The sequence below is a fragment of the Hypanus sabinus genome, chromosome 26 (genome assembly GCF_030144855.1).
Source record: "Hypanus sabinus isolate sHypSab1 chromosome 26, sHypSab1.hap1, whole genome shotgun sequence".
Lineage (NCBI taxonomy): Eukaryota > Metazoa > Chordata > Chondrichthyes > Myliobatiformes > Dasyatidae > Hypanus > Hypanus sabinus.
Window position 1 is genome coordinate 34,189,309 of NC_082731.1, and position 13,497 is coordinate 34,202,805.

The 13,497-nt window shown below is 46.1% G+C and overlaps 1 protein-coding gene across 9 annotated transcripts in view; it reads right to left on the reverse strand.

The window, feature by feature from the left end:
* LOC132381426 (homeobox protein Meis1-like) overlaps nt 1–13,497 on the reverse strand; it is a 425,677-nt gene that overhangs the window by 64,409 nt on the left and 347,771 nt on the right. For all 9 annotated transcript variants that reach the window (XM_059950824.1, XM_059950828.1, XM_059950827.1 and 6 more), the window contains one exon: nt 7,403–7,548. In XM_059950824.1, the coding sequence (XP_059806807.1) occupies nt 7,403–7,548 (146 nt within the window). The remainder of the gene's footprint in view (nt 1–7,402; nt 7,549–13,497) is intronic.

Sequence of the window (13,497 nt, forward strand, 5' to 3'; positions counted from 1 at the left end):
ACATCTCCAGAAACCTCGGTTCGATCCTAGGCACCGTCAGTGTGATGTCTGTAGGTTCTCCATGTGACCATGTGGGACCCCACCCCCCGCCCCAGGTGCTCATAATTCCTGCCACACTCCAAATATATACTGTCTAGGAGAATAATTGAGTGCTGAAAATTGCACCCCTGCCCCAGGAGGACTGCAACCTTGTTGTAGGGTTCGGAGGCTTGCGTGCCTTAATGACCCAGAAAGCTATCTTGGCTGGAGTCAGGGCTTCATGTTTTGTCTCTTGGGAGGGTCGTCCATGCCAAACAGGTCAAAGGGCAGAGGCCAGTTGAAGAGTGGTCCACCGGTCCTCCAGGTTCAGGGGTTCCTGAGTCTCCACCCGGGACTGTACGACTGACAGCAGTGAAAACTGAGAGGAAGCTACTGACATGATGAAGAAAGCCCCAAACACCGCCAGAGATAGAGGACCTTCACTGGTGCCCTAAATGCCAATGGTGTAACGGGCAGCAAGTTACTCAGTAAAAGGTAGGTGAGGGGCAGAGTCAGCAGAGTTGATGGGGGTGTGAGAAGAATAAACAAATTCTCGCTGGTGCCGTGTACTGAAGTGCAGCAGGAGCTGGAATGTTGAAGATACCATGCTGTTGGCAGGCTCTGCACTTGGTAATCCATTTGCCGATTCTCAAACTGGAGAACTCGAAATAAAAAGCTGTAAAATCAGAATAGCGAATGTCGTCTCCCCTGTTGCTGTGGAAGGAGCAACATCTGTCTCTCCCTTGTTAGTGAGAGAGAGGGGAAGCCCGTGTGATGTTGAAACATTGGAGTGAGCAGTTAGTTTTTGATGGTCTCTCTCTGGGGGCTTTGCTGTTGCTGGCTTGGTGGGTGGTGGGGGTGCTGATGCTTTCTGCTGGAATAAGTAGGGGGAGGATTGATGCTGCTCGTGTGTGGGAGAGGGGTCGAGGGTTTATTCATCTTTTTTCTGTCATTCATTCTTTGGGATTTTTTCCTTCTGTTTCGAGGGTGTCTGTGAAGAGTAAGAATTTCAGGTTGCATCCTGTATACATTCTCTGATATTAAATGGAACTATTGAGCTATTGAATAGTGTAAGTCAGGAATTCTTTATGTGATGGACCAATGCTATTAAGCAAGTGGACCCCAGGTCAGGGATCCCTGGTGTGAATGTGTTCTTGATGGTCATTGTAGACTCATGGACTGTAGGGCCTATTTGCATGCTGTTTGACACTATGATTCCCATGGAGTCCTTTCGCCTGCTGGATTGCCCATCAGGACTCTGGCAGAGAATTCCTCTGCGTGTGAATGTGAGGAAGAATCCCCCTCCCCCACCTTCCTTCTCCTTACCCAGAGACTATATGTAATTGCCCAGCCTTGAGTACACTTGGTGTCAAAATGGTTGCTGTGACGCGTCCAGTGTGGTAGTGCAATGGATAGTGCCTGTCACTCTCACTTGCAGCTTCCAACGCCAGCTAGCAGTCTCGCAAAAAGGAATGCCGAATGTGTAGGTCTCTCCCTGCCAGTACACAGCCTCTCCGACAGCAAGCCTCACGTAGTGCCTCCTCGCTGGCGACACTCGGAAACCAAACTCCTTTCGGACCCGGGGTGAACTACAGGGGACAGGGAGGAGGTCTGGCCCCTGCACACGTAGCACGCAGGCCCACCGGTGTGTAGACACACCCTGGTGCTCGTGAACCAGATCCCCAGCTATGGGCAAGTAGCCCCCACTGCCTTGTGGGCAGCCTCGGGAGAGACGAAGGCTACGGGAGTAAACACAGACAGCAAATCCGGAGTGGAGCCCTTAAGGCGGCTGGATGTCATTGAACGTCCTCCCAGCAGCTCCTGCGGCCAAGCTGGTGCCAAGCATATTGCTTCATCAGCTTTCCTTTGGACGACACTGGTGAGGCCGGGAGGGGAATCTTGACGTCTGGGCATCTCAGGATCTCCATACCTCCCGCCCAAGCTTGTGATGATGATCATCACCCATTGTCCTTCGAGACAGGCAGATGCCAACCAGTACATTTACATAGAGTGCTGCCACAAGAAGTCGTCAAAGGCCTCCGCTGTCCCCTTCCCACTACTGCCATTGGGCTGGAAGTACAGAGAAAGCGAAGGTCCTACTCATTGGTTTCGGGAACAGTTACAGTTCAGAAATTTCACCCACTACCACACTGAACTGATTCTATGATCTACGCACTTACTTTCAAGGACTCCTTACAACTCATGCTCTCAGTATTATTTTTGTCTTTTTTTGCACATTGGCTGTTTGTCAGTCTTTGGCTGTTTATGTATGGTTTTTTTTGAACTTCAATTCCATCTGCCATTTCTCAGCCCATTTTTCCATCTAGCCCAGATCCCGCTGCAAGCTTGGATGCCTTACCTCACTGTGACATCCGCAGATTTGCCCATCCAGTTTACCATATTATCATCCAGATGACAAACAACAGACCCGGCACAGTTCTCTGCAGCTCACCACTTGTCTCAGGCCTCCAGTCAGAGAGGCAACTATCTACTACCAATCTTTGGCTCATCCAATGTCTAATCCAGTTTACTACCTCATCCTGAATGCCAAGCGACTGAACTTTTTTAACCAACCTCATTTGCAGGACCTTGTCAAAGGCCTTGATAAAGTCTATGTAGACAAAATTCACTGCTTTGCCTTCGTTAGCTTTCCAGGTAACTGCCTCAAAAATCTCTACAAGGTTGGTTAGACACAACCTACCATGCACAAAGCATTGTTGACTATCCCTAATCAGTCTCTGTCTATGCAAATACTTACTGTATATATCCAGTCCCTGAGAATACCTTCCAATAACTTACCCACTACTGACGTCAGGCTCAGCAGCCTATAATTTTACAGTTTATTTTTAGAGCCTTTCTTAAACAACAGAATAACTTTAGCTCCAATACCTTCCACACCTCACCATTTCGAAAGATGTTTTAAATATCTCTGCTAAGGCCTCTGCAATTGCCTCCCACAAGGTCTGAGTGAACTCCCTGTCAGGCCATGTGGATTTATCCACCCTAATTTGCCTCAAGAGACAAAATACCTTTTCCTCTGTATTCTGTCCATGACCTCTCTGCTGTTTTGCCTCACTTTCATAGATGTTATGTCTGTCTCCCAGAGTTCCCTGGGTTTTTTTTGGTTTCCTCCCACAGCCCAAAGACACACTGGGTAGGTTAATTGGCCAATGTAAATTGTCCTGTAATTAGGATTTGTTAGGGTTTGCTGGGGCAGTGTGGCATGAAGGAATGTTAGGGCCTACTCTGTTGTTAAATAAATACAGATGTAAAAAATCCATTTAAGAACTCTTCCATCTGTTTTGGCTCCATGTGTAGATGACCACTCTGAGCTTCAAGAGGGCCAATGTTGTCCCTTGCAGTTCTTTTGCTTTGCTGTGGTAGAAGAAATAAATGGGCAGACTATTATTTAAATGGGGAGAGAATTCAAAGTTCTGAGATGCAACGGGACTTGTGAGTCCTCGTGCAGGATACCCTTAAGGTTAACCTCCAGGTTGAGTTGGTGGTGAAGAAGGCGAATGCAATGTTGGCATCCATTTCTAGAGGAATAGAGTACAGGAGCAGGGATGTGATGTTGAGGCTCTATGAGGCACTGGTAAGACCTCACTTGGAATACTGTGTGCAGTTTTGGGCTCCTTATTTAAGAAAGGATGTGCTGACATTGGAGAGGGTTCAGAGAAGATTCACTAGAATGGTTCCGGGAATGAGAGGGTTAACGTATGAGGAACGTTTGACCGCTCTTGGACTGTACTCCTTGGAGTTTAGAAGAATGAGGGGGGACCTCATAGAAACATTTCGAATGTTGAAAGGCATGGACAGAGTGGATGTGGCAAAGTTGTTTCCCATGGTGGGGGAGTCTAGTACGAGGGGACATGACTTGAGGACTGCAGGGCGCCCATTCAGAACGGAGATGCGAAAACAATTTTTTAGCCAGAGGGTGGTGAATCTGTGGAATTTGTCGCCACGGGCGGCAGTGGAGGCCAAGTCATTGGGTGTATTTCAGGCAGAGATTGACGGGTATCTGAGTAGTCAGGGCATGAAAGGTTATGGTGAGAAGGCGGGGGAATGGGACCAAAGGGGAGATTGGATCAGCTCATGATGAAATGGCGGAGAAGACTCGATGGGCCGAATGGCCGACTTCTGCTCCTTTGTCCTTCTTTTTGCCCTCCTGATTTCCTTCTTAAGTGTTCCCTTTCATTTCTTATACTTCTCGAGTATCTCATTTGTTTCTTCCTACATGTGTCCAATGATTCAGGTGATTAAGTGACATCTGATTAGCTCCTGCTAATCTGTGTGGATCAGAAATAATACCCCCACCTCGCTGACAATTAACACTGGCGTTCCTCAGGGATGGGTGTTTAGCCCACTGCTCTACTCTCTCTACACCCACGACTGTGTGGCTAGACACAGCTCGAATGCCATCTCTAAATTTGCTGGTGATGCAACTATTGATGAACGAATCTCAGATGGTGATGAGAAGGCATACAGGAGTGAGATGTACCAGCTAGTTGAGTGGTGTGGCACCAACAACCTTGCACTAATTGGCAGTAAGACCGAACGGCTGATTGTGGACTTCAGAAAGGGTAGGATGAGGGAATACACACCAATCCTCATACAGAAGTGGAGAGAGTGAGAAATTTCAAGTTCCTGGGTGGCAATGCCTCCGAGGGCAAAACTTGGATGCAGGATATTGATAAAGAAGGCACGACAGCGGCTATATTCCTTTAGGAGTTTGAGATTTGGTATGTCACTTGGTAAAACACACACAACTTTCTACAGGTGTACCATGGAGAGCATTCTGACTGGCTGTGTCACTGTCTGGTATGGGGGGTGTGGGTGGGGGTTGCTACTGCACAGGATGGAAGTAAGCTGCAGAGAGTTGTGAAATTAGTCAGCTCCATCATGGGCCCAGGCCTCTGCAGTATCTTCAAGGAGCAATGTCTCAAAAAGGCAGCATCCATCATTAAGGACATCCATCACCTAGGCTATGCCCTCATCTCATTGCTACCATCAGGAAGGAGGTACAGGAGCCTGAAGGCACACACTCAGTGTTTCAGGAATGTCTTCTTCCCCTCTGCCATCAGATTACTGTATGGACATGAAACCCATGACCCCTACCTCACTACTTTTTTTATTTCTATTTTTTTGCGCCACTTATTTAGCTACTTAATGTATATATGCTTAGAGTAATTCAGAGTTTTTTTCTCTATTAACACATATTGCATCGTATTACTTCCCCAAAGTTAACAAATTTCACGACATATGTCGAGGATATTAAACATGATTCTGATTCCTTTCACAATGTAATGCATTTACAGACATCCCCATTCGTAGGTTTGCCCAGGCTCCATCAGAACCAGCAAAAAGGATTCGCCATCATTAATTATTGCAATCAGACACAGTGTTTCTCAGCTGACTGCCTTGTCTGGGGCTCCAGGTGGGAGATCGTAAAACGCACACACATCTGCAGACTGAGGGTACAAGAACTGGAAAATAGATCCACAGCTTTTATGTAGAGGCAGGAGAAGGAGAATGAGAAGCTGCCAAGCCTCCCCCCACCACCCATCCTGGCTGATGTACTTCTTCACTCCATCCATTTGGAGGTGGCAGAGAGGACACAGGGACAAAATGAGAGGTGGGGTCTTTGCAATGGAGACTTCACCAAGGCCACGAGAGACAATTCACAGCAATCTATCAACCTATCAACATGCACATCTTTGGGATGTGGGAGGAAACTAGGGGAGGTGGGCGGAGATTGGGGAAAGCCACATGGTCACAGGGAGAACGTGTAAGTTCCATATAGATAGCCCTGGGGTCTTGACTTGAAAAGTTCTGGCTTAGAGTCTAAACTGTTACTTTTCATATAGTTTAACTTTATTTATTGTAGCTTAACTTTCTTCACGTTTGTTTAATTTTTTTTAATATAGAATCACCTATTTGCAATTGTTCAGTGAATTTTCAGCAATTGCGGTAGAGCTGTTTCTGTATTTTTCTAGAAGTTTCTCTGCAGCCTGTGCCACACCGTATTGAACCTGGTTTTTCCTAGGCCGACCTTTGTCAATGGAACTTCCCTTATCTGTTTAGTTTGAGCTAGTTTTTAGCATAAGACAACCATAACTTCTTTGTTCTTTGGTGTTTTTTTCTTTTCCCTTTGTTTTCTTCCTCCTTCTTTTCCTCACAGTAGAGTGAGTCAGTCCTGAAGAAGAGTTTTGGCTTGAAACGTCAACTGTTTATTCATTTCCATGGAAGCTGCCTGGCCTGCTGAGTTCCTCCAGCATTATTGTGGATTCAGAGCAGAAGCACTTGGCTCCTGGAATCTGCTCCTCCATTTAGCAAGATGTGTGAGCTGACTGGAACTTTACCCTCATATTCCTACTGAGCTGAAATAACTTTCAACCCCCACGTACCCATCTACCATTGCCTGAAAAAAAATCGCTGTTTTTACCACACTTTGAGGGGCAGAGTTCCTAAAATTCATGGCTCTTTAATGGAATTGTTGGATCTCTGCCATTTTCTGATCCTTAAGGTTCTTCTGGGAGTCAAGAATGGTAAATAGACTTAACAATCATTTGCAAACAAATATACAAATACCAAGCAAGCTGAGTAAAGAGCTGAGAAATGAAGCTAAGGCAAATAAAAACAAGGGAGGTGAAGATGGTGCTCCTGAAAAAATTGAAAACTTTAATACTTGAGTTAAGAGTAATTCCTTAGATAAACTTAAACTTAAACCAATCCCTGATTGCACAAATTATGTCACATGGGTAATATGCCGATACTCAGCCAATGAAAAATGAGAAAGGTGATAAACCCTTAACTTAGCTGCTATACTGCTTTCTGCCCCCACATGCTGTGAAAAATACATCAGTCTGTTCAAAAGTACAATTGATTAAACTACAACTTTAGCCTTACATTAATTCATCTAATAGCTTATAAAAGTTATTTTAAAAAAAAAACAGCGGTTTCCAGCAGAAATGACCTGACTCATTTTGTCATAAATGGGTGACCCTTACTTTTAAACTGAGGCTCTTTGCTCCAAATTCTTCCAAATGGGATTGTCCTTGACTGGGTGTCAAGAACTGATATATTTCAATCAGGTCATCACTTACTCATCTGAACTCTAGTGGACAGTTGCCAAGCTCATCCAATTCCAATTCCAGGTAACAGAATTTCTCTGAGCCATTGCACAAGTGCATCAGCCTCTCGTGAATCATGACACACTCTGAGGATTCCTCAAGGGATTTGTTCACATTTCCTGAATGACTCTGAGCTCTCCGACAGGAGAAGGCACCGGATGTACTGTCGGATGGGTGAGGGACAATGGTGGGGGACGCTGGCATGTCATTTGGGGCTAGGGTCCAGGCAGCTGCCTCGCCGTCACTCTTACCGTGAGGTGCTGGAACAGCCAGGCTCGCATGATGTTTGTGGCGACCTTGGGGAAGATGCCTCTCTTCTTCTGGCGTCTCTTGTCCTTGTCGAGGTCGTCATCGTCCCCGGTCCCGGGCGAGGCCACACTGTTGTCCAATGTGTCTCCTGAGGGGAGAGGAACCGTGGGATCAGTAATGCAGAGCGAGAAGTGCCGAGGGACAGCAGGCTTTCATTCTTCTCTTACAAGAGAAACAGAAACTGATCAAGGGAGCATCGTGCACCAGTCAATGTTCACATTATGAACAGTAGCAGTCCACTCCGCCCCTCAATCCTACTCTATCATTCAATAAATTCATGGCTGATCTGATTGTAATCTTATTCCCATGTTCCCTTCTATTCTTAGTAGCATCCCTCCCCTTGTTTTCTAAGTTCCTACCTAACTCAATCCTCAAAATATTCAAAGACTGATTCCATTAGAAAGAGAATACTGAAGGGTCATCACCATTAGAGAAAAATAGTCAACTCCTCCACATCTTAAAAGAAAACCCTTTACTTTTAACCAATGAAGCCTGGCTCTACTTATCCCAAATGAGGAATCATATTCTCTGCATCTACCCTTCCAAGATCCTTCAAAGTACTGTCGTGTATTTAGCATCTCAATAATATTTGAGGAATATTGTAAATATATCATTTGATTAAGCATTCTTTGTTCATTACATAATGCATTGACCATAAGATCTAGAAGCAGAATTAGGCCATCCGGCCCATCGAACCTGCTCCGCCATTTCATCATGGCTGATCCAATTTGACTGTAAGAATGCCACTGGAGTGAAATTCCTCCAATCTCATATCCAAACCCGAAACCATTCCATTCATAGTTCAGATGCTGTGTAAGCCCTCTTGTCTATTTTTGTTGTGGTGATAGATGTTGGGTGAGGCAGCGTTTCAAACATTGACACAAGTTGTATGCCAATGCATTTGATAAAGTGGACTTGTTGGAATTTATTGTGTATTTAATACTTAAGTGATATCTGAGTAATGCATTACAGGTTATATACATCATCATGCTACCACATGAAACACGGACGCCTTGCATAAAATAAACTCCGTTAGACCCCATTCTCAGGCTCCCGTGTCTTCTTTCCAATCAGTTTAATGCTTTGAAGTTACAAAACATGACAGAATTCAAGGTGCAAACACGAGGAAATCTGCAGACGCTGGAAATTCAAACTGCAACACACACAAAATGCTGGTGGAACTCAGCAGGCCAGGCAGCATCTATAGGGAGAAGCGATGTCGATGTTTCGGGCCGAGACCCTTCGTCAGGAATTCAAGGTGTATTCTTCAAAACATTAACTTCTAATCTCTTAATTTTTGTGCCTATTTTTCTTACTGCGATGACATTATAATTAAAGAAAGCAGAGCAATAATGGAACAGGGTTTCACACTTGAACTAGCATTATTTCCATTTTTGACCAAGGACAAACTAAATGAATTTTAGACCCAGTAAAGAAGTTTTCCTACAATTGAAAGAGAATATTAACTCAGTGCACTGATATTAATGGGTCTGAGGCACCTGTGGCTCTATGCATAGCTCACAAGAGCCATAATCCTTTGGATACTGAAAGCTTGATGATAATCAATCAGCTTGAAACACTGACGTGGTTTCCCTCTCTGCAGAGGCTGTTGGCCTGCTGAATATTTCATTGAAACTGTGGAGCCAAAATCGGTGTCAGAGGGCGACCTCTCCCAGCCCATCTGTGAAATAGTTTAATTCTTCTTTCTCTTTAATGCCCTTCATTTCCTTTTTAAAGTGGCTGGGGTCCTGTCAGTGTCCGTGATCTACAGCTGCAGCTCAAACCATGGTTCTTCACGACCATGGGCTCCTGTTGTCAGAGCTCACCAATTGGCTGCTCTTCGATATCTCCAGGAGCGGCTTGGTCAGCTCTGGGGACTTAATTCCTCACCGGTGTTGGCAGATGGGGCCTGGCAGGAGATTGGGTCTGCCTGTCAGAAGCCTCTACACTCAAACAATTGCTCTCTCTCTCTATTTCTCTACGGTGAGAGAGAGTTTGTTGCTGATCGCGACTCGGGGGAACTCCAAATAAAGCGGTGCTGTAGACTGTACCATCGAAACAATGGGAGTTGTTGGTCTTCCTCTCTCAGTGGTAGGAGCAATCTCTCTCTCTCTCTCTCTCTCAATAGTGAGAGAGGGGGCCTGTTGAGATGTTGAAGTGTTGGGATGGGCACTAGTCTTTGTTGGACTCTAGATCGTGGTCTGTGCTTGCATGGTGGATGGTGGGAGGCTGATGCTCTGCTGAAATAGGTGGGGGAAGAGGAGGGGAGGGTTGATGTTTTGGCTGTTGCTTCTGTGTGGGAGGAGGAGGGGAGGCTTTGCGGTTCGTACTGTTTTTCTGTCATTCGTTCTTTGTACTTCTTTTCTCTTCTGTTTCGGGGACGAGTGCGGAGAGTAAGAATTTCAGGCTGTACGTCGTATACGTTCTCTGATATTAAATGGAACCATTGAACCAGTGATTCCTTCCCAGGTCGCAGAGTCTCTCTCCAGAGGCTGAGAGTCAACAAACCGGGCCGACGTTGCGTGCAGTAACGAGGGAGCGCGGCATGGTTGGAAGTGATTCCCCTGGGCCTGCCAGGTGGAAGTTAATGACCCCACGGCACTCTTTTGTGGAAGCGCACTGAGCTTGCCTGAGGGTTCTGCTTTAACAAACATGACTGTAAGACAGATGATCTCGCCATTTATCGCACTGCTCTTTCTGCAAGTTACTGTGCATAACCCATTGTTTGTACTTGCTACATCTCAACAGCAGCAAGTAGGTCTTACAGAGATCATAAGACCATAAGGAGAAGACCATTCAGCCCACTGAGTCTGAAAGCCTCCTGATTTTCCTTTCAAACTTTCGTTGGTTTCTATTCCCTGGTTCGTCACTAAATGTGGAAGGAGGTGTGATTGTCAACTGGAGAAGCTTCTTGTAGAGAGGCTCCAGAGAGCAGGGTTCAGCAGGAAGGACTGGTGACCAAAACCCTGGAGAATTTAAATTCACACCCCACCACAACAGCTGAGGAATTTAATTCCCTGACTGCCTCATTTTCACCATAGATGTCCAGTCCCTGTACACTTCTCTTCCCTATCAAGAAGGCCTTAAAACTCTCGGCTTCTTTCTTAACAAAGGACCCAAACAGTTCCCATAAGACCATAAGACATAGGAGCTGAATTAGGCCATGTGTCTATCGAGTCTGCTCCACCATTCAATCATGGCTGATCCTTTTTTAAAATCTCCGCCCCAACCCCAGTTCTTGGCCCTCTCCCCGTAACTTTTAATGCCAGGTCCAATCAAGAACCTATTAACCTCCGCCCAAGTACACCCAACGACCTGGCCTCCACAGCTGCATGTGGCAACAAATTCCACAAATTCACCACACTCTGGCCAAAGAAATTTCTCTGCATCTCTGTTTTGAAAGGGTGCCGTTCCATCCTGAGGCTGTGTCCTCTTGTCCTAGACTCCCCCACCATGGGAAACATCCTATCCACATCTACTCTGTGTAGGTCTTTCACATTCAAATGCTTTCAATGAGATCCCCCCCTCATCCTTCTGACTTATGGCGAGATCCCCTCCACCACCACCTTCCTCCATCTGCCGGGACTGGTCGTCACACTCCAGCAATTTCTTCTTTGGCTCCTCCCACTTTCTCCAAACTCGAGTGGTAGCCACGGGCACCCAGCTACGCCTGCCTTTTTGCTTTCTAAGTAGAGCAGTCCACACCGCAAGACTTCCTGGTACTGTTCCACAACGCTTCCTGCACTGCATTGACAACTGCATTGGTGCTGCTTCATGCACCCATGCTGAGCTCATCAATTTCATTAACTTTGCCTCTAACTTCCACCCTGCCCTTAAACTTACTTGGTCCATTTCTGACACCTCTCTCCCCTTTCTCAATCTCTCTGTCTCTATCGCTGGAGACAAATTGTCTTCCAACATCTTTTATTAATGTACCAATTCGCATAACTATCTTGACGAGACCTCTTCCCACACTGTCTCCTGTAAAATTGATATTCCCTTTTCTCAGTCCCTTCGTCTCCACTGCATCTGTTCCCAGGATGTCGCTTTCCTTTCCAAGATGTTTGAGATGTCCTCCTTCTTCAGAGAACAGGGTTTCCCTTCCTCCACCATCGATGCTGCCCTCACCCACATCTCCTCCATTACTCAAACATCTGCACTCACTCCATCTTCCCGCTGCCTTATCCTCTTGTCCTCAACTACTATGCCATGAGCCTCCACATCCAACACAGCGTTCTTCACAACTTCCACCACCTCCGAAGGAACCCCAACGTCAAACGTCTTTACTGCCGCCCCCCCACCATCTGCTTTCCACGGTGATCATTTGCTCTGTGATTCCCTCGTCTATTTGTCCCTCCACACTCATCTCCCTCCCACCTGCCTCGTGTCACTGCAAGTGACAGAAATGCTAAGCCTGCCCATTCACCTCATCCCCTGCCCCAAACAACCCTTCCAGCTGAGGCAACGTTTCACCTGCAGAATTTTTTTGCGGTTGACTATTGTATCCAGTGTTCCCAATGTGCACTGGTCCTCTCCCAAGGTCCTCTACATTCGTGAGACCTGCTTTGTCGACCACCTCTGCTCCACGTATTGGGTAATTTCCCAATGGCCAACCATTTTAACTTCCATCCCCATTCCTGTTCTGACATGTTGGTCTGTGCTGTCCTCTTTTGCCACAATAAGGCCACTCTCAGAGTGGAGGAGTAACATCTCATATTCCTTCGAGGTAGCCGCCAACTTGATGGCATGAACACCGATTTCTCCTTCCAGTGACATTTCTTCCCTCTCCTATCCCTCTGCTTCTATTCCCCACTCTGGCCTCTTGCTTCCTCCTCCCCTATCACCTCCCCCTGGTGCCTCTCCTTTTTTCCTTTCTCCTACGGTAAACTCTCCTCTCCTACCAGGTTCCTTCTTCTCCAGCCCTTCACCTTTCCCACCCACTTGGCTTCACCAATCACCTTCCAGCTGGTCCTCTTTCGCTCCCCCCACCACCCCCCAGTGTTCTTCTGTTCTGGCATCTTCCATCTTCCTTTCCAGTCCTGAAGAAGGTTCTTGGCTCAAAATGTTGACAGTTTATTCATTTCCTGAACTGCTGAGTTCCTCTAGCATTTTGGGTGTGGAGATGAGGAATTAAATCTAGGTCATAAGAAACATCTGGAAATATTTTTAAAAACTGTATTAGGAACTGTGATCATGGACTGCTGGAATGACTGGAAGGAGATGGCACTAGTAAACAAAGTGACCAAGGGTGACTGATTGATGTGGCCTGCAGATCGACACAGTGCTAGACTGAACTGAATATGCCTGGACTCTTTCTATTTTGTGTTTTATCTTCCATGTTTTCTTTGGGTTTGTTTTTTGCACGTGTGGGTGGCCATTTTGATGCTTTTCTTTCAGCGGGTTCCGTGGGGTTCTTTGTGTAACCGGGTGACCGTCGAATCTTATTTAAAAGCGTACTTGGGCATTCATCCGGGTAATGCTAGAAGAGTTGTCTGTGCCTTTAAGTGGAGATGGCGGGATAGCGGGGAGACCATTTTGCTTTCTGCTGGTAGGGCATTGGAAACAAGTTCCCCCAGAGGTACTGGGCTGGGTGAGGAAAGATTTTCAAGAGTGAAGAGCTCGACGCTGGATACCGTGGCTTGCAAAGTTCCTCACCGGCCAAGTAGGTCAGACTTCCTCTAATTTAACTACCAGGAAATATCTTGTAAAAGTTGTGCCAAAATGTACCTTTTGTCTAACTTTATTGTATCATGACTGATTGTGCATGTAACCACGTAACGTGAATGTTTAGTCTCCATTCGGGGGTTCAGCATGTGTGTGTACTAAAGAGTAGTAGACTTCTTAGGTGAGATGTATTCGCTTACATTTTTCGCTGCTCTGCATAAGGTCCAGGGTTGGGGGGGATTTGAATGTTGTTTGTATTGTGTTCCTTCAGAATTGCCACTACTGTATTACTACTGTATTAGTTATGTGTGGTTTTCTTTGTATTTTTATACTGCATACGCAATCCGTCGAGACACAAGTGTGTGGATTGAAG